The sequence below is a fragment of the Ooceraea biroi genome, chromosome 12 (genome assembly GCF_003672135.1).
Source record: "Ooceraea biroi isolate clonal line C1 chromosome 12, Obir_v5.4, whole genome shotgun sequence".
Taxonomy (NCBI): Eukaryota; Metazoa; Arthropoda; class Insecta; order Hymenoptera; family Formicidae; genus Ooceraea; species Ooceraea biroi.
In genome coordinates, this window is record NC_039517.1 from 8,220,326 (window position 1) to 8,241,203 (window position 20,878).

Below are 20,878 nucleotides of genomic sequence, written 5' to 3' on the forward strand. Positions count from 1 at the left end.
TTATGTCGCTCCTGCCGAATGAACGATCGGAGCAGACGCCATTCCGAGCGTTTGGAGCACAGCATACGTGTCTCCGTGGTTTTGCGCGCGATGTGAAGCACGAGGAAAGGAATCGAGAGATATATTTGTGGTAAGAGAAAGAGAAAATGATAAATAAATATGAGATGACTGAGAAAGATGCGGGTAATGTGTGCATATTGTAATGTACACGAGGTAATAAACGGCTATGTCAAATGTAACATTTGCCGACCTCCGAATGATGATTTTGGTCATTTGTACGTTGCTCCGTTAATTTTCGTTTGATTGTGTGATTATTATTATAACTATTGTGTCTTTATAGCGTCATAACCTTGCGTTTTAACAAGTTATCTCATGTGTGTACCACAAATAATTGAGGTTATTACATGTTATGAATCATTGCTTATGGATAAATGTATTATACAGTTTACAAATGCACGTATATGTGCATGCATATATTATACAATGATAAAAGAGATTAGCTGTATGATAATGCGTGAAATATTAAAACATTGAATAATTTAATTTCTGATTTCCGCTGAAGTTGGGCGAATTTGAAATGAACTCAGCAATTTGAAAATCGATGTGAATCGATAATCTATCGAAGTGCGACTGCCAAGTTATCGACTCATAAAATTCCCTAGGCCGGATCTTTTTGTGTAAACAATTTCGTTGTGCAATAATATATTTCTTTTTTTCTATCTAATTTTACGTTCGATATATAAATTATTTTTAGGAATTTCTAAATTTTTGGAAATATAAGAAAGCAAAATTTGCATCGATAACATATCTCTACGTCATGCATCCCGAAAATTGTTCTGTCATTGAACATCGCGAAGTGTCATTCTGACAAACTGCCATAGGTTATGTCATCGTGCGTAAGGTAGTCGGAAAATTGGAGATTCTGACAAGATGAAAAATCAGGAAGAAGTGGATCTGTATCGAGACACATATGTGAGATATTTAGGTAATTATAAATAGTTTATTAAGCGCTGTTACTGAAAGTTTCTGTCATGCTTCCGTATTTTACACAAGTCCCGTATTTTATCACAAAACCACTGTGTACAAATCAGTTTCAAGATGATACAACTATTAAAAATTATAGCCTAATTAAATAATGTGTTAAGAGCAAATTTTTATATAAATTGGCGAAACAATTTTGCCTTTTTAGGTTATGCAAACGAGGTTGGGGAGGCGTTCAGAAGCCTGGTGCCGAAATCTATCGTATGGTCGAGCTATGCGTTGTCAAGCGGTTACGTTCTCGCCGATACGGTGCACAAGGGTGCAAAAGTCTACCAAGTATGACACAGATCTCGAATACAATTAAAAACAATCATCAAAAGAGGCAATTAAAATTTTGATTTTTACAGGTAGACACTACTCCACAAAGGACTAAGAACGTTCTCCTGTCCACGTCGGATACCCTCATATGGCAAGCGTTTGCGTCCATAATAGTTCCCGGCTTTACAATAAACAGGATTTGCGCGGCCGTTCAATTTGCACAGAAAAGAAGCACGAGGGCGGTCCTAAAACAGCCTTGGGTCTCCACATTGGTAGGTCTGGCGTCCATACCTTTCATAATACACCCCATCGACCACGCCGTGGAAGAAGCGATGGACTTTACGTACAGGAAGTGGACGGGATACCATCCGAAAGCACCTTTATGTGGCGTGAAGCACGAGTAGTGAAGCTTAGCTCATTGAAATTATAGTTCACCCGAGAGAGGTCACGCTTGAGCAAACGATTATTGAATACAGGAAGACTTACCTCATTTTTAATGAAATAAGAAAACAGGCCTTGCTCGTTAACGAACAGTTACACATTTTTCACGAAACTTATCCATCTAAGTAAGTACGGATAATGACCAGATTTATGAAAGTTCTATATTATATTCCATAATATATAAACATTACTGCTACATATATACAATTATATATTACGTAAATTAAAAAAGAGCTCACTGTGAAATCAAAAAATTTGCCGAAACATTCCAGAGGAATATAAGAGGCTGGCCTGCGACCTCTCCTGGTTAGTAAAGTGTGAAATATTACTGCCTGATAAATGCTACAATAGTACAACAATGCACTTAGGATATTTCTTATTGTTAATTCCAAAAATGTTATAAATATTTTTGTTACGGTGTACATATTGTGCAGCTGTATGTGCATTAAGGTTTCGAATGCGCTGGCCTTCGCGCCGCGATTGTTAAGCTGTTGAATAAAGTTATTGATTCTACAGTCCTACGTTACCCTCTAGTTGTCCGACCATATGCGGTCATCTTCCATTCGAGTCTACTTGATCATTGCGTCGCACTTACCTGCTCACGATTTAATATTTTCTACAATGTATCAACTTCACTTTTTATCAGTAAATTAAATGGAAAGTATGCGCGATTTATATGTGTTTCTTGATAAAATTAATTAGTGGAAGAAAAAATAAATTGCTGATTTACTGGTGATATTAAATATTAAATGTATTTATATTAGAGAATTGTTAATATTAAAATTGCTGGTGAAAATAAATTTTTCACCGCGCTATCGGAGGAATTTAGACGGCTCCGCGAAACGAAAAAATAGTTTCGCAAGGAGTAGTCGGACACGGCGAAAGGTTCTCTGGGCGGTTAATAACTGTGCGACGTAATGGGTAACACCCATTTCATGAAAATGTATCGTACAAAAAAGTAATATCGCGTCACGCTGCGGAGTTGTAATTATACGCAAGTAGCGCTGATATTATCTACCGTACCGCACAATTTTCCTCTTGCTATCGCGGCGAAATCTAAAATCCGCGCTCGTGATAAACGCGATTGTAATCGATATACGTATTTTTACCAGCGACTTAAACGAGTTCCCCCATTAAGACATCAATGGAGCCGACTAACGTGTTTTCGCAGAATGCAGCTTGTTAGATAGTCAAGATAACGTCATGAATTTCCCACTGGAAGGAAAATAGGTGATTTAAATATGATTGATATATATATGCACTTCGCGAAATTGAATTACCAGTTTGTGGAATGAAAAATCGGCACTTCTTCCATAAAAGCTTAAATTTTCTCATGTTATAATCTTTTAAGAATGTTTTTTTTATATTAATGAGAGGTTTGTAAAATATCCAATACATATATCGTTTTAACACATTTATTTATTGAGACGCATCATAATTCTTGCATGCGTATATTACAGAAATAAACTTTACAAAATTTTTATTTCCATAAAAAGGTATCAAGGTCCTTTCTCGCATAAAAAAGAAAAATGCAAAATTGTATGCCGCCGGGATTACTTTGCGACTAGGAAAATTAGAAAGGCCGGTGCATCCTTCATGATCCTAGGCCGATGACGCGTGCTTCCGCGAGTCTCAGTCGGTGCATTTATCGTCCTTGCCGTGTCAGCCGTAGAACAAAGGAATGATATTGCGGAGGAGCGAATAGCCTGTCACACCTGTGACATATAATATATATTTTTCTTTTTTTTTGGTTGCAGGTACGTGCAATCGCCGTCGCGTCAGTCAACGAGAAGAAGAAATGATCGTACTTCTTCGTTGGCGGAAACACCGCTGCGGTCCTTGCCGGAAGTGTAACTCGCCGGAAGCGGCTGGAGGATCCTCCGCGCAATTTGCCGACGCCCTACGACCGCGATGAGGGAGGGCAGACTGCTTCCGCGAGGATGATGTGCCTGCGCCTTTCCATAAACACACGTTAGGATGACGTGAGTGTTACGCTTCCTTCATCTTCGTTGATAAGATACGATCGAACGTGCCTCGAAAACCTGAAACACGGGAAGTCTCAGCAGCAATTTTCACGAATAATTCAGAGAGCCGCAAGAATGCGTACGCAGAAATAGTCTTCGAAATTCCTTGTGGAATATGTAGAGCAACCGTTACGTCGCAAAATCGTCGCGTCTTGACGCGACGGAGTATTTTATTAATATGAAATTGTGAAGCACGGAGTATCGCGCGTTGATCGACGTTCCGCTACGCGTTTATTCCCTGATTTTCTGCAAAATCTGCATTTACGTAACGAGCGTGTATTTAGCACGGTACACATTGGACCCTTTGATATTTTCAAACACACGTATCGCGCCGTATTTATTTCGATTATATAAACATCATTTCATCCATTAAATACCATGTATTTCGATTCTGTACGATATTTTCTCATCTTACGTTATACGATTCCCATTCTTTAATAATACATTGCGCAGATATGTACTATAAAAAAGAACGATAAAACAAAAACCTAAAAGGAAAATGTGCAATTTGTGATTAGTGCATTAGAGGATCCATGGTTCTCTCAAGCCATTTCGGGATTAGCAAAATTAATTTATCGGGATTAAAAATTCTCGTTTTGTCGGATGAAACACACAAGCAATTTTCTATTCGTTAAACATCCGTTTCATTCATTTTTAATAGAGAATCATCATATTTCGCACATGTGACATCAAGAGTGCGCGCGAATTTAGCGCAATGCTGAACGCGGAACGCACGTGCGCAGCCGAGCTACTTGCCCGGCTCCTAACGACGCGTTGCGAGTTCGATAATTAATAATTAACCACCTTCTCTGTCTCTCCATCCTCTTGTAGCCTTCTCGCTCGCGACGTGCCTCTCGCGCGCGAGCGCGTAAAGAATTTCAATGGCCATCGGCGATAATATATACCGAGCCGGCTCGTAATCGTATAATTCTAACTATGCGATTACGGGCGCCGTTCGGCCGTAAATGAGGCAGCTAGCTCTAGCCGTAAAGTTTTAACCGCGCTAATAACGCAGCCCTTACTATAAATACCCGCCACCGCCGCCGCCGCCGCGGGCGCGCGCGCGAGTAACCATAATACCCTCGGGGCGCGCAATTGCAATGAAGTCGTTCGTTCGTTCACTCTTACTCGCTCGCCTCCTTACGGCGCCGATATACCCGATCTCGCGCCCGCAAGCCGGAGCACCGGCGACCGTAAATATCGTCGAATAGACAGAAGCCCGTGATAATCCCCGCAATAAATAGCCAGTTATAGCCGCGTCTTAGAAGCGGCCGCGGCCGCGGCCACGCTTGCCGGGCGGTCGAATACACGCTGCTTCTACTTCCGTCGCGCGCGCTATCCTTTTTCCCCTGTATCTTGAATATTAATTGCTCGGCCGTTAAATGGTATTAATCCTTGGCCCGTCGCGGCGCACCCGTTTATCGCCGTAATGGACAAATTGTATAAGAATCGACGGAGAATCGTGCGAAAGTGCGATAAATGCGTATGTGTGTGTGTTCGTGTGTGTGTGTGTGTGTGAATGAAACTTTTCAATTTTATTACCTTCCTAGTCCTGATTGGCTATTCAGGGCAAGCGAGCTCGTGATGTCCCTGATTGACATCACCGGTAGCTTCCGGTGGAGCAAAAAGACATCAACGTGACGAGCGACGATGACGTTTGTGTCTCACCGTTATGAACTGATACCTCTAACCGGTGGGTGATCTTTCACGGGAGGCCGTAATAATCTGGAATTAGCTTTTCGGTCGTCAGCCACCCTCGACCCTCGTAATAAGCTTAATCTTTTCGTTACGGCAGCACAAGAGCGCGGAACAATCGTTACCCGGTGGATCCACACGCGTGTGCTTCTTAGGGACTGAGGGAATATAAACGCGTCATTATATTAAATTATGCGATAAAAGTGATACTTAAGACGAGTGTTTTACGAGAATTTTACAATTAATTAATACTATACGAGATACATAAGTAAAATGGTCGTTTGAGATCATTTTTTCCTTGATGAGATTTTATTCTCGCATTTGTTCGAAATGAATCGCAATTAACTATTAAATATCGACGTGTAAGAAGAAAATTAACAGATTGTAGATTAGCAGATTGTAGACCGATCTCTGTTATTCGAACTCTTGCGTTACTAATGAGTGCTTTTCGGACATATAATATATAAGTATTGCCTTTCGTATCGAAATGGTTAACCGGATGCAACAATATAATTTATAGAAGCCACTTCTTTACAGCTAATTATGGCGAATTACGGCCGTACGAGAAAGGGCCCATTAAGTCGCGCAGGTCCTGATTAAGAAGACCAACGAAACGAGCGGGCAAGCGAACGCGATGTCCGGTTTATCTCTGATTCGCGTGTTCCTATCTTGCGTGAAGCATCTTCCGTGATGCCGGGTGTCCCGTGAAGTTCGCGTTAACTGTCTGTGACCTGACTTTTCGGGCCTGCTAATTGCTTTCTCTTAAGAATTAAACAGCTTTCGCAATCAAAACAGAAGTAATAACTAAGAGAAATATTAACAAATAAAATGTTTCTTTTTGTAAAAGGTTTAACCTTACAAACAAGGAAAATTAAACCTTCGTTGGGTAACAATAAGATCCATATAGCTTTAATGATTAATTTATTAAAACAGCTATTAGGAATTAGAAGTTTCACTTTTGATAATGAATTGTGAATTAATGAATTCTGTGAACTAAAAAACACTTTCACTCATATGATTTGACTTTATCGATGCGCGACAGGAAGTCGCGAAAGGAGACTGTCACTGCAACAGCAGCAGCAGCAGCAGTAACAGCATTCGGCCAGTCGGTTAATGGCACGTGGAATCCTTTAATCGATAGGAAGGAGCGCGTGTCAGTTAGGTACTCGGCCCCTGCGACGCGCTATATTTTGCGAATCGGAGCAGTTGTGCACATTCATACTGGTAATGAATAAATAAGGGGAAAAATCTCATGAAGAAAGGATAGAGGAATTTTGAAGTTCCAAAATAAAGAAAATACGACAGAAGACAGATAGAAAATAGGAAAATAAAAATCCATAAAGGATAATACAATAAAATGAAGGAACATGTAGAGTGTTACAAGTAAAGGAAGGATTAGGAAGAATAGCGAAAAATACGTATTAATAGATGAAAGAAGAGGCAGTCAGAGAAGTGAAACGAAACAAAGGTACAATCGATAGGTAAAGGAGGCTAAAGAAGCGATTCTGAAAAATAGAAGAAAGAAGAGAACAGGAAGGAGATTAAAGTGAATAATTATTAAAGAATAAAGAAAAGAAAATTATTAAAAAGAGATGAAGAGAGGTTAATGTAGTAGAGACCCAAAGGATGGAAAAGGAATTGAAAGAACTTCAAGATCGGAATCAACAACGAACAAATATAGATAAGCTCGTCCAGTTCACGAAGAAAAGGACGATATCGGAAAAGATGGAAGGACGCCCGAAAAGCGATGCAGATAGACTGATGGAATAAGTATACGGAACAGAGAACAAAAAGGAGAAAAAGGAGGATTCAGTAGTGACGATAGAAGACGAGAAGGAGACGGAGACAGCTAGCTCATGGATGTTCATACGCGAAAGAACGATATCGGGTGCGATGGTGGAAGACGAGGAACAGGTACTCGACAGACAAAAGACAGAGAAGGAAAGAGAGGCACGTAGATGCAGAAAGGCAGATAGAACGACGAAGTGGAAACGGCGTGGTGTCGCGGAGGGTGCGGGGCGGAGATGGAAGAAGAAGAGGAGAAGAGAGAGTGACGAGGAGGAGGGAAAGGGGAGGAGGAGGAGATGGAACACACTTCGCGGGCGCGAAAGGTAAAGATTCCCTTGAAACCTGTGGCATTTCGCAAGGCAGTCTCTACCCTCTCGTCTCCCGCGACGCCGCGGGATCGATAGCGTGTCAGAGACGAAGAGAAGCAGGCGGCTGCGACGGTGGCGTCGGCGGCGGTGACGGCGACGGCGGCAGCACCACCAGCCTATTTCGAACAACAGCAGCAGCAGCAGCAGCAAGCAGCAGCAGCCGCCAGCCAGCCAGCCAGCACAGCCAGCCAGCGGCAGCAGCAACGGCGGCAGAAGTAGCAGTAGCAACGACAGAAGCGCCTCTCGCAAGCGAACGCAACACATCGCAGCCATTCTACGGCCATGTCTGGCGGCGCTCTGGCTTGGCTACGCCCATACCTACCATCGCCAGCCAATCCAGCACAAACGTGGTGCGTCAGTCACGGTGGTCGTGGCCAATGGGCGTAGCTGTCTTGCGTCAGCTTGCGCGACTCCCGGACTAACGCAGAGCGAGAGGGAAAGGAGGGGGAAAGGGACGTTCGTCGACGCCGCAGGTGCAGCCAGTTGGCTGGCGAACTCGAGGGCGAGCACGCTCGCGTCATCGTCGGTGTTCGCTTCGCCACTGTCGTGACGTGACGTATCGCGCCGTGCGCCGGCATCTCCGGTCCCCCCTCGAAAGAACGAGAGAGAGAGAAAGAAAGAGAGGAAGAGGAGAGCGTCATTGGCCAGCAGCCTTGCGCACCGATCAGAAGTCACCACGACGGACACCCGGGATCACACCGGGAGTGCGCGAAACGTACGCGACGGAAGACAACGCTGCTATTTTCTCATTTCCAGGATAGAATCGCCGGTACGGTCATACGGAATGAGAAAGTCTTGCCTCGAAGCAAGTCCGGAACGATTCGAAAGACGAGTTAACTGTCGCGAAGACAAAGCTCCGGGATTGCAATTTTGCGGGATCTTGAACAAAACGAAGTAACTGGTCCAGAGGAGATCTGGATTGTCCGCGCGTTTTTACAGGACAACCCTCCAATCATATGGCTCCAATCATGCCATTGTGGGGGACGCATGTACGCCAGGCAAGATCGTGAGAAAACTTGTGTTGTACTCGGCGATTGTTGAAGACGGCAGACATTGAAAATCCGCAAAACCTCCAGAATCCCCAGACCAATCCCGAAGCGTGCAGGAATTAAGATCACGATGAGGACGATGGCGTGCTCTCAAGACTACAGTTGAGCGGAAACACACGCTGCTCGAGGACGGGCGCAATCCCGTCGTCGGGGGTGAGTCGTTCGAGGAGTCGCGGAGGTCGCGGCTAAGGGTGCAAGCAAGCGCGAGACGAACACGACCGGCTTCGGGAATTTTGTAGTGAGTGCCGACGGGGAAGTTGAAGGAAACAGAGAAGAGGAAAGAACACTGGCATCACTGACATTTTGGGGGGGAAAGTGTGAGAAGTGCGATTTAACGGCCATTGGGATAACAACGCAGTAAAAGTGGGTGCACTGGGGCCCTTGGATTCGGGGTTCGGCCGGTACGGGCCCGTCGTAGGTGGGCCTGGTGGTGGTCCCGGGCCCGGCGAGGGAGTGGGGGCAGGGGTGGCCGCGATCGCGGCTGGGGAGGTGGAGGGCTACGGGGGCGCCGGGGGCGGGGGAGGGGGCCCCGGGGGGGTTGGAACCCCCCGGATAAGGGTCACGGCCCTCGGCGGGCGTTGCTGCGCACCCCTGCCCGTCACCCAGGCTTGTAACATAGGTAAGAAGCATGCGAATATGTTACTCATTTACGTAGTGGTAGTCGGCTAAAGTTTTGGGCCCAAAATTGTGAGCCTTGCTGCGTGCAACTACTTTTTATACTCTCGACGTACGCGTCGCTCTTGTTGGAGCTGGATTCGAAGAATTAGAATCGCTAGTGTAAGTTGTTAATGTTCGATTGCAAGAAGACGAGTTAAGTGACAAGTCCGCGCGATGTAGCAGACCGTGATTTAAATTGTGCTGTTCGTAGTCCATCCACATCCCTCACGCACAGACGCATCGCTGCGATCATTCGTGTAACAAGTACAAGAGTGAGGCTTCGCGTAAAATAGGATGAATCCCGAAGTAACGCATTCTATCAGACGCAACATTGCGCCGATGTCATGCCTAATGCACCGGAGAACCGTGCAGGATCACGCGCGACGCGTGAGACAAGATCAACCTTGTTGATACCGTGGCATCTTCGCAACGCGTAACATCAAAGTAGACGATCGATTTCAATCTTCACGAGTTGTCCAAAAAATTTTTCTTGAATGAGGAAAGAGCAAGATAATAATAATTAAGAGCACAACATTTCGCAACTTTCGTAATTTACAAGAGGGATGTAAATTGAGGTCATTTAAAATTATTTATAATTATTTAGAATATAAAATAAGTTTGAGGCTGTCTCTGATTCCCGATTTGGTATAGACTAGATCGGACGCGGTTTCTTTTAGAGCCGCGGTATTCCATTCTAGCTGTACGCCGCCTCTCATGTGGGCGTCGCTGATTTCTTCGCGAGTGTTCTCGGCAAGGTACGTTGCTGTGAAGTACCTGTTGCTGTATGCGAAACTTTTGCGCAGGATTTTTCCGTTGATTTTCGCGCGTTGCCGCGCGCGAGAGCGTCGTGCCATTTCGATCAATCTCTCGGCGCAAGGCGTGAATCCCTCTTTCTCTCTCTCTTTGCGACAAACGTCACGCGTGAGAAGCTGCATGCACGATAGATCACGAGTCAATGAACCGCTCAATAGAGAATGTAATCCCTGCGTCGTTATGCATGCAAATCTATGCTATCGTTCGAAGGAGCGACGCATTTTTTCCCGCTCGCTGCCCGTCGCAATCGCGCGGATCGAGATGACGGGGAAAAGTGTCTTTGAACGTGCGCGAAAGTTGTTCGTCGGGGTACGTGGAAACTTTTTCAAGTATGTTAATGTATTTAAATCCCGCCTGGAAGTACGTCATATGTGCGAAAGCGAAAAGTGTAAGAGAGTTCTGTGTGTCGCGTAAAGTTATTTGTGTCTTTAGCAGTTGCTGGGATCACACATATACACGCGCGTGGTAAGAAACTTCGTGGTAAAAGTGAGCACGATCGGACCGTAATTAAGTTTAAAGCTGTAGGTACCTCGGGCGATGGGAAACACCCGCTCGTTACGGAAAACAGAGCTGCAATTATTTTTGTTGATAGATTTTCTCACAGTTATCAGCATGTTCGTAATATATGTCATGAATATATTCCTAATATATACTTGCGCGAGTAATTTGCGTTTATCACGAATATTTGATCCGCGCACAGTGTAAAATACTGATGAAACTGATGCCAGGACTAGAAAATATGACCGTGACTATATTTTTATCTCACATTTCTTGAGTTTCTTGAACACTTGTCAACGAATTACCAATTATTCGGAATTATCTGGCCGTGTTCCGTGTCTCTGTTTTTTTTTCCACCAACATGGCCACCGGTTCTTCTTGATTCATCAAAGTCGACGAAATCGATCCGCTGTAGCCGCCGCCGGCGTGGCTTCCGCGGCATGGAAAACAGTAATTTCACCACGGGGTAGTTTTACCGTGTCTCTGGATGCACCTGACGTGGGCGATCTTAGACTGATTAAGGTAATTCGCTGAAATTCGTTCTCCTGCTCCATCCCCTCCGCGCCTCCGCGTTGCAACCCCGAGGGTGAGAACGCGCATGTCGGGGTATGTGCCGGGCGAGTGGGGCTGCGCCTACTCCGTCGAATAAACATGGGTTCACGCGACCGTCAAACGCGATTGCGTCTGAAATTACGTTCGCGGAGTGATTTCGGGCTGCTTTGGCATTAGTTTCGGATACGATGAATTAGTCAAAAATCCCATTATCGCTCGACAATCGGCAGATTTAATCCGACGAATGTGTAAATAGAAACTACTCCGTCATTCTGATTTTTTAATTATGTCTAATTAGAGTCCACGTATAAATTATATAGCGAAAGTGTTTTACAAGTATTACGGATTTTTCTTTAGAAATTTCCTCGGCGATTACTTCCGTTAATTTCAGATTATGAAACATGAGCAATATTTTGTAACGCTCGATATTGATTAACATTTGACTTTAGGTTTTCGTGGAATAGTTATCGATATTAAATTAACAGCGTTATCTTATGTCATAATTATTCTTATCATAAGTATTTATGATAAAGATGATATCTCAATGAAGTTTCGTCCGACGGTGCGGAAGAAGATTCGGCATGACGCGAGCAATGACATCTAGCCGAAAAAAATCGGATTAGGCAATCCGATGTTGGTGGATCAACAGGGTTTTCATCTCACGTCTGGCTAATCCTAATCTGGTTTATGCGATTCGGCTAACTAGGTCTTTCCTGCCTCTACTTTTTTCCGCCTAAAGGAATCACGTGTTTGGGAGTTTCTCTGGGGTGAGAAGATCATATGTGTGACGGACATCTCAACGTTTAGATGAATGAAAAGATATTTCGAGAATAATCTTAAAAATTCGCAGTCGATGATAATGCACAAATGACTGAACAATTTTTGTAATTATTATTCTCGAGACTTTTATTTTAAACTAAAATGTGCGTAAATTGCCGTCGATTTGCACGTCAAGTGTCGAAGCGAAATTAAGAACGACACATTAAAGTATTTTTTAATAATACCTCCGCGCTAAAGACGGCCATTTAAGCAGCTTATTTTCGGCGTCGATCAATACGTGTAACATCTCGTGTATGGGTCTTAGGTTCGTTAAGACTGCTATTCGAGCATTTAAGTCGTTATGCGATAACGACTTAATCGCTCGAATTCCATGGTACTACTTATACACAATATTAGTTCCTAAATCTTAATTTATGTTATCGACGATTAGATAACAATTTACTGCTTAAATACGTGTTTAATATCTGCCCGCAAAAATCGTGTTAAACGGCGACTATGATCGTTATTACGATTTAAAGAGCTAATTGTAGGCTGAATGTGTATCATTAATCGGGAAACTGGTATTTCAACTTTAACTATTAAAGTGGTACTTTTTTTTTTACGCAACATATAATTTTTTGTCAACTCTCTACGTCACTGCTCGATTTTTCCTATATACTGCATGCTTCTACCGTTTCGTTAACAATATATTTTTTTAAATTATGACTGGATTACGGGTAGGCGTTAAAAAGAAGCTTATTAAATTAAACAAACAAGCGCCAAACAAGTTCATAAAACTGCCATGACTCATTTTATGCTTTTTTTTCATTGTGTCACATTAATATTAAACAGTTTTAATCTCTTTGAAAGAAAATATGGAGCAAATTAGAGTCGGAAAGTTTTAAGGGCGACGATTACAAAATTTTATTTCGTGCTTCTTAAATACCTGTGTCCTTTTTTCGGGAGGTTAAGATTCCCGCGAACTCATCTCACCGGGGTGACCCGTTTTTGCTGTATCAGTTAAGGGTTAACTCCGAAACCACAGGGCGGGGGGGGGGCGCGCAAGTCGATTACACACGGAATAGTTTACGATCTCGAAGTTAACTTGCGAACGATCGCGGGCTGCGTCGTTGCCGTGTGCCGCCACCCTCGCCCTTTCTCGCCCTTCCGCGAGAGGGATGAGATGCGCAAGGTCAGATCTTAAGGGTGGGAGGAGGGTTGCTAGGTTGACAACCCTGGCAGCCAGGGCAGAGGGACTCCGCCCATTGGCGGAAACTGCGGGGAAAAAAAGGGAAGAAGAGAGGGTGAACTCCGTGGGTCTCAACGATGGCGATAAAAACGGCGAGTGGGCGAACGGAGGGAAGAAAAGGAAAAGGGATAACGGAGGTGCGGAGGAGAACTATCGTGGGACTGAGAGAGAAGAGAACGAGAGAAAGCAAACCGAGAAAGAGCAGTCTCGTTCGCGGATGTTAATTAACGATGAATTATAATTATTCGCCGGGCGCACGACCGCGAAAGGCGCGCGAAAAAGCGGCCGCGAAATTAGCCGACTGAAAGATTGCGCAACTATAAACGCCGAAGTGCGATCGTTAAATTCGTCGATGCAATAATCCGGGACTTTTTGTTTAACCGCCGTAGGATTTATAGTCACTGGTGCCCTCCCGTTGGCGCGACGCGCCCGGAATTACTTTTCTTTTCTCCCGTTTTATTGCAACTTAGGAAGAGAGAACGCCGTTGTGCCAGGCGATCGCGATCTTACCGACGCTGCCGATAAATTTTCAGCTGACCACTGTAAACAAACATTTTACAAACGCCAACATTTTATCCGCGACGTTTTACGTTGTTCAAATGTTGCCACGTTTAAATTGCCGACCAATGCCCGCCGGTAATTGAAACCTCAATTAGCGCTTGCTAATTTTTGATATGTTTAATCGTTACCGTTATATTAACAATGAATGGATACATACTCACATGGTGGTGGCGGCGGTAGCGAACGCACGCGCTTTGCGGGTACCCTTGATAAATTTAAAGACTTGTTTGGCAAAACTTTCATTGGCCGCGTTGAAGTTTCATTTTCAATAAATGTTGATTCAATTGTAATTAAGTTGTAAAAATATATTCCATGCTAATTGAGCTTCAAATTGAGCATTCACGAGATATGTCGACGAGAAATTAAAATAAAGTACGTTTAATTTTCTAAATTCCTCAAGAAATATATTTGTACAGTGTAATTTTGATGTAAAAAGAATACATATTTTAACTTAAGTTTTTTGATTGTGCACAAAGATATTCAATCTTCGTGGCATTTATCCGAAGAAGGAAAAAATTGAAGTTCCCCGAGTTAATGCAATTCGCAGAAGAAATACGCAGCAGCGTGCACGGCAAGTTTTCTTTGAGCGATCGTCTGCGCGAAAAATTTATTAGAGAATCCCCGGAACTCGAAAGAAAACTCGAAAGAAACACGTCACTTTCGGCATTGATCTTATCAGCGTAAGAACGCGGAGTTTTTCCGCAGATCGGATTAGCTGCCCCTTCACGTGATTAGCACGGCGATTATGTTGCATTGTCGTATTTTTCCGCCAGCCGACTATGTCAACCGGATCGCACGGCGGATTAACCGTCGAATATACAAAAAAGCCCGGCACAATGCACGCCTCGTTATGCACGCGCGCTCTTACAATCAAAGCACTTAATCTTCTTTCCAAATAAAACGCGCGCCACGCTCGAAAGGCTCCCCGAACCGCTCCAATCGGCGCTGGCAACGCGATTAATAAATTCTTTTTTTCCTTTTCTTTTTCCTCTTTCGATAAATCAGCGCCACGCGCTCGCTTTACGCCTGCATGTGATTTTAATTCGACCCATTGCGGATAATTTCGCGCGTAATTCCGATTGCGTTTTCCGTTGTAATAATTATCGCTCGGGACGCGCGTTTCCGAGCGCGATTTCGAGCTCGGGAGGGAAATTAATGTTTACGAATAAATAAACCGCGAAAAAGCAGAATTTAACATATATTACGGCACACCGTTTTATCCGTCCGATGTTGCCAGCGTTTTTCAATTCCAGGAGACGGCGCGATCGAGTCATGCTCGAAAAAAGAAAAAACGGACGAGAATGTCGGCGTGCATTAAAATGCCGGTCGTTCTGAATCGCGATGCGCATTCGCGATTATGTTGAAATCGCGTAAAGCCGGCCTTGCGTAGCGACGAGTGCATATTTACGGCGTAACGTTCGCCATTGCGTGCAGAATTAATATTAATTTCAGCTTTGCCCGGAACCAATGACATAACGTTCACGTTCGCCTGCTCTGCGCCCCGTTAATAATCTCGCGCGTTACTATATTTCATCAAACTCTTAATTGAATATTTCGCAGCAGATCGAAGCTCCGAGAGCCTTACGTTTGTCTTTTTATTTTCAATTAAAGGAAAACGATCGATGATGGAGAGAAAGTGGAGTGAGTGAGCGAATAAGTTGCATCTATTTTGCATTCTGGAAGCGATCCCCTCAAGCGCAATACTAGTACAATTTTAACTATTTCATTGGGCTGACCAGAAAGTCCATGTGGATTTTTTTAGCAAAATTTAACAGAAAAAGATACATACATCTAACAGTCGATTAAACGTAATATGAAATAAACATAAGCATGGAAAAAATGTAAATGAAGAAAAACGAAAATATAATAGCGGTATAAGGGGATTAACAATTATGCTGGACAGACAGTCGACTTTTATACCAGTAGTGCAAACTCGTTATCGAGTTTTCGGCGTCGTTAACTAGCGACAATTTATGAAAGTCACGCTTTTCTTCAAGAAAATCGCCCTTGCCATTGGCTGTCGCTAATTAATGATATCGAGAACTATCGATAACGAGATATCGATGACAGAATCGCACAGAAATCGCTACAGAATGGACACATTTCTTTAAAATTTGCACTAGGGTTAACACCACCTGAGGATAGGGTTAGTTTTCAAAAACTAAAATTCAATATCTAGATCAATTCGTTTCGTTTTCTTCTGAGTCGTCTACAATGGCAGTGACCAATCGACATCGATTATTTCAAAAACTGACCAATGGGAACTCTTACTTCTTACCGCTTAATGTGAGCCGGTGGTCCGGTTAAGTGAACCGGTGGTTACAATCAGCAGGGCGCCTAACAGAAGGCAAGAAAACCCAAGAATTCACGTCTTTAGTATCTATTTAGTTGGCACCTTACTGATTGTAACCATCGGTTCACCTAACCGGACTTAGGCCCATTTCTACCATTGTCTTTTAACTTTAACCGTAGTTTAACTCACTTTTCGTCCTTTTCTAACTACCTGCCTTAGAAAGAGACGAAGAGTGAGTTAAACTACGGTTAAAATTAAGCGACATTGATAGAAATGGGCCTTAGTGAAACTAACCCTTACTGCCATTCCAGACAACCTTAGAGTTATAAAAGAATATATATATTCTTATCTCAGATGGCGTTACGTTAGTGTAAATTCTCCATAAGACTCTGTTTCTGTCATAGTAGCCACTTTAAATGGCACATAGCAAATGGCACAAGACAGTCTTCCGGTCCCTCGTGTCCCGCATGGTCGCCAGAGTCGTATGAATCGAACACATTCTTTTTACCTAAATAATAATGAGTCTCCGAAAGAACGAGATACTTCCTGACAATTCGGCCAGTGCATTACATTCGCGTCAGTATGTAAGAAATAGAGATAGAATCGTGTAAATTCAGTTAGTGACTTAGTATTATATACAACGCGTAGTTGGGCTTTCCAAGTTCTAGATACTGTGCTAACGAAGGAAAGTTTGAAAAGTTCAGTGCGACATCGGAGAACAAGTGCTTTTGAGGAAGTTCTACTGTTTTTTGGAAACTTTTTGGAAACAACAGTAACTCTAAATTACTTAAACAAGAGAGCGCGAAAGACGAAGTTTTGAAGCGGAAAGGTTGCAAGACACGAATCGCAATCAGTTGAGGGCAATGTCTAATGTGTGCTCTCTTTTAAATCCAACAGGGAGACGCGGTCTGGCGATGCTCCTGTCATGTGCAGGATGCGAGAAACCGATAATGGATCAGTATCTGCTGAACGTTTTGGACCGTGCATGGCACGTCGAGTGCGTGCGCTGCTTCGACTGCAGAGCCGCGTTGCAGGACAAATGCTTCTCCAGGGAGGCCAAGCTCTTCTGCAGGAACGACTTCTTCAGGTATGTGTCTGTATCTATGTAATTTCCTCACGTGGAAAGATTAGACCAGCGAGTTGCCGGTCAGTTATCAAAGAAAAATAAAGGTGTGGGTTAGTTGGGACGATCTTCGTATCTGTAAACTCGAGTGGCTTTTTCGTGTGACTATCTAAATTCAAAAATAAATTGCCTGCTTATGCACGCAATGAAAACAGTTTGAGATCACTATAGTATAGATATAGATAAGAGAAGAAGGAAATTGTTTAAATTATTTACTTTTGACTGGCGCTTGATGGAAGAATCTCTCCACGTAAAAGTTGCACCTCTGAATCCACGTTTCTCAAAACGCCGCCATCACTCTCATTTTACGACGAGCACCTAAATCGTCTGTGACAATTAATTATGAAAGGTTAATTGATTATATCGGCGCATAGCAGTAAATTATTATCATCGGCAAATTGACGAGCGTTATTTTTATTCAGCGCACATACGTATAATTAGAGCTTGCGCGTTTCTCAATCTGCATACGAACGTATGCGTCGATGAATATGGATGCGTCGACTGCGTGACTATCGTATCCTCTCACCGCGCTACCGACACGACCGGGCGTATATGTCAAGATGCCGATACTTGCGCGTAGCCTATATTTATGATAACGTCGTAAAAAATTAAGAGAGAGAGAGAGAGAAGGGAAGGAAGAGAGAGAAACCCGGAAAACGCACACGTTGCTTTTCCCGATCACCGTCCGAACTTTCGCACGAACGAAAGTTTGCGCGCGATCGAGCGGTGTCGCGACTTCCATCTCTCTTTGGCACCTTTCCCGCGGAACCGAGAGCCGTCTGCACCATCTGCCATCGGCGATCCGCCGACGATGAATCACGCGGGCACGGCTGTCCTGTGTTTTTGCACGTTTTCGAGAAAAGAGAGCTCTCGCGACGAGTGGAAGGCAGCTCTTGCCATTTTCTATTTCCGCGAGGGACAGGTGTCTCTTCGTTCTCGGCTCGATTTCGAAAATCGATCACGTGACTCGCAAACTGCAACGTGTTTCTACGTTTCCCCTCGTATGCAAACATTTGCGGCGAATTTTGAGAGTTGCTGAAGGAACGAGAGAATTTTGAAGAAATTTTTGCGACAGTTTCATGATGCGAAAATCACAACTGAGAAACGCGCGTCGGAGCGGATCAATCTTGGTGATTTGAATTAATGATCGTCGCGCGTAAAAGTGATTTGAGCGAGTCGGCAGCTCGGCCGGCGATTAATTCGGACGCTCGTAGAGTGAATTATTGTCGACGTCGTTTTCGGTGGTCACTCGTTTCCTATGTACGTCTCCACGTATCGCGCCGTAAAATTAACGAAGCGATAATCGCTTGCACCGTTACTGCAACTTTATATCGCGGATACTGTTATCGTTGCGAACGCGCGTCTTTAATCCGCACAAAACTACACGTCGCGATAACGCTCGTAACATTGGCGGCGTAACATTGGTGGCGAAACATTGTCGCAAATTGTTGCAATTTAATATTGATATCGCATGCATTCCATCGCCGATGATTAATTACTCGTTAACGCCGCCGTTATTGATGTCATTGTTACTATTATTATCATTAGCATAATTTATTCCTTGAGACCTTTCCAATTCCAACTAATTAAAACGCCTCCGCAAATTGCAACGCGATCAACTATACAATTCATTTCCCGGTCACTTTCTCACGTTGATCAATCGGAGGGAAAAAAGCGACGTCTCCGCAACCCGCGGTTCCCATTATTCGCGACATCGCCGTAGATCTGCATTCACGTCGCTCCAGGTGGGTGGTGGTGCACGAGCATCAGCATATCGACTAGTCGAGGCGAAAAATGGCGATCTCGCCACCGTGCAGCCACCGTGGCGAATTCAATTTCGCGGCGGACGCGCCGCTCGCGGTAGCCGCACGGATCGCGCGCGCGTTTGCAAGCAAAGTCGCTCGCATTTCCTACGGGCGATCCATAAGAGTAGCCGAGCTCGCTTTTTTTCCCCGCGACTTCTGGAAGTGATGAACGATCCCCTTTGTAAATCCGGGTCGACCGTACCCCGGAATGGTGCGGGGGCGCGAGGTCTCCCTTCCTCTCCGACACGAACGCATGAGCGCATAACGAACGTGTTGTATACTTTACGAGGCAGCTACTTTGCATCCTGACCCGATGAAAAATTCATCCGTCGTCGATGAATGCCGCGGCGGGGGGAGAAAGAAAGGACGACGCAATGTGAGACACGCGATTTGCGTCCCGCAACGTCGATTTGCTAATAAACGCGGTCCCGCATCTCCTCGGCTCCACAATTTGTAGATTAGAATCGGACAATCAACAGGGGGGAACATGGAATTAATAATAATTCATGGATCGCGGTTGAACTATAAACGTAACGTGACGTGACGACGATCGGGAACCGATGATGACGATATTCGGTCGGAAGTCGGAAAAAGGGCTCTAGGTTTCACGTAGGGTTCCACATAGTAACACTCAAGAGCGTCACATAATTTTAGTCAATTAATTCGACGAGCTTTCTTTCTCTTCCTCTCTCTTTCTCTCTCTCTCCCTCTGCCATTGCATTTGATCGTCCATTCGCGAGACGCTAATCCGGGATGGACGGGACGGCGAATTATCGAATCGGGTTTGTTTAATGAAGACTGCCGGCACGACAGTCAGGCCGACCAAGAACAAGTAACGTCGCGACGCGGCACGGAAAAATATGCCTGGCCCAAAGCCGCATTTGGGAATTCTACGACACCTCCGGGAGGTCCTCTTGCCGGCGCGGATGGAACGCGGACGGCTATACGGTGCGGTTATGGTAACCGGTCCTTCTCTCTTCTGTCCGTACGAGTCGCAGCAAGGTCCTTAAAGGTCGATAATAGCCCGTGGCGTGGTCCCCAAAGGGCCCCTTCGGGGGATCAAACAGGCCGATGTCCCCGTTTCGACGCCGCCGAGCCGGGCCGTCGACCGCAGCGGAAATTATTGCCTTAAAATACGGTCCGCCACCCCGAACGGCCGAAAATGCTGATGAAAACATTATCGGCGGGGTCCGACGCCGCGTGTCAACCGTTTGCGGCTACGAGAACTCGAGACTCGCGCGCACGGATAAAGGCGGACGAAAAGGAGAACGCGCGTCGCTGGGGAACGCGCGATCGCGATCGACCGCTCGCCGATTCCACGATTAACTGCGCCGACAGCCACCGAAAATTATTGAATGAATAATTCAACGGCCGACTACAAGGTTGCGCAAGAGACGGCGGTGCCCCGCGCCGATTATCGATTCCTACCTGTAGCACTCTCACGGGTAGTCGGTCGGCTGTTTATGAAGGCGCTAAATTACGTCCACTCGTGGATTTTCAGCTCTCGATCGTGGATTTATCACCGCGCTTCGTTAACGGTACCTCACTTTGGTTGTTCAATCGGCTGCCGGGATCGTTGGGCCGCGAAGCCGAGACAATCCGCTTCAAAGATATCCGCGATTTCGATCTGCTGCTGCGCCTCGTTAATGCTTCTCCTCTTAATTGTTAATTCTTAATTAATTTTTAGATCGTCCAAAGAGAGGGGGTGATTACGATTGCGCCAATACGCGGTCCGCGAAATTCCAGATAACGATGTCCGCGCCGAGAGGTTTCCCTCACGGCTCGATTCTCGTTATCGTTGCTCCGCTTAAGCTCTTTAATTAGCCAATCCCTCAGCGTGAGAAGTTTCGTTAACGCAATTAAAACGCGTATAATGCTAAGCCCACCCCTTTCAGCTCCTTAAT

At 44.7% G+C, this 20,878-nt stretch overlaps 2 protein-coding genes and 1 long non-coding RNA gene across 7 annotated transcripts in view; 2 read left to right on the forward strand and 1 right to left on the reverse strand.

Annotated features, from left to right (window-relative positions):
- The first annotated feature begins 41 nt into the window (after positions 1–41).
- Positions 42–2,261, forward strand: LOC105284268 (mitochondrial fission process protein 1). 3 transcript variants are annotated; one of them, XM_026974467.1, is made up of 4 exons: positions 42–130; positions 755–985; positions 1,190–1,317; positions 1,389–2,259. In XM_026974467.1, the coding sequence occupies exons 2-4, from the start codon at positions 931–933 to the stop codon at positions 1,701–1,703; spliced, it is 498 nt and encodes a 165-aa protein (XP_026830268.1). In that variant the 5' UTR covers positions 42–130; positions 755–930; the 3' UTR covers positions 1,704–2,259. The 3 variants fall into 3 exon arrangements, with proteins under 3 accessions (XP_026830268.1, XP_026830269.1, XP_019888813.1); XM_026974468.1 differs by having other exon boundaries at positions 44–130; positions 882–985; XM_020033254.2 differs by lacking the exon at positions 42–130 and adding an exon at positions 142–677 and having other exon boundaries at positions 1,389–2,261.
- An 880-nt stretch (positions 2,262–3,141) lies between these two features.
- Positions 3,142–3,689, reverse strand: LOC105284267. The gene is made up of 2 exons (XR_003407347.1): positions 3,549–3,689; positions 3,142–3,455 (listed from the first exon to the last, which is right to left on the reverse strand). It is a non-coding gene; the product is annotated as an uncharacterized LOC105284267 (long non-coding RNA).
- The window catches only part of LOC105284266 (LIM/homeobox protein Lhx5), a 39,046-nt gene continuing 21,755 nt past the window's right edge, over positions 3,588–20,878 (forward strand). For 2 of the 3 annotated variants that reach the window (XM_020033251.2, XM_020033253.2), the window contains exons 1-2: positions 3,588–3,722; positions 16,944–17,133. In XM_020033251.2, the coding sequence (XP_019888810.2) occupies positions 16,961–17,133 (173 nt within the window). In that variant the 5' untranslated portion in view covers positions 3,588–3,722; positions 16,944–16,960. Of the gene's footprint in view, positions 3,723–9,199; positions 9,284–16,943; positions 17,134–20,878 lie in introns of those variants that run through there. The other variant, XM_020033252.2, reaches the window with a different exon arrangement.

Excerpts from the sequence above, each read along its gene's own strand:
- LOC105284268 (XM_026974467.1), top strand. The coding sequence starts at position 931 with ATGAAAAATCAGGAAGAAGTGGATCTGTATCGAGACACATATGTGAGA. Across the intron at positions 986-1,189 it reads CACATATGTGAGATATTTAG|GTTATGCAAACGAGGTTGGG; the intron begins GTAATTATAAAT and ends TTGCCTTTTTAG. Across the intron at positions 1,318-1,388 it reads AGGGTGCAAAAGTCTACCAA|GTAGACACTACTCCACAAAG; the intron begins GTATGACACAGA and ends TGATTTTTACAG.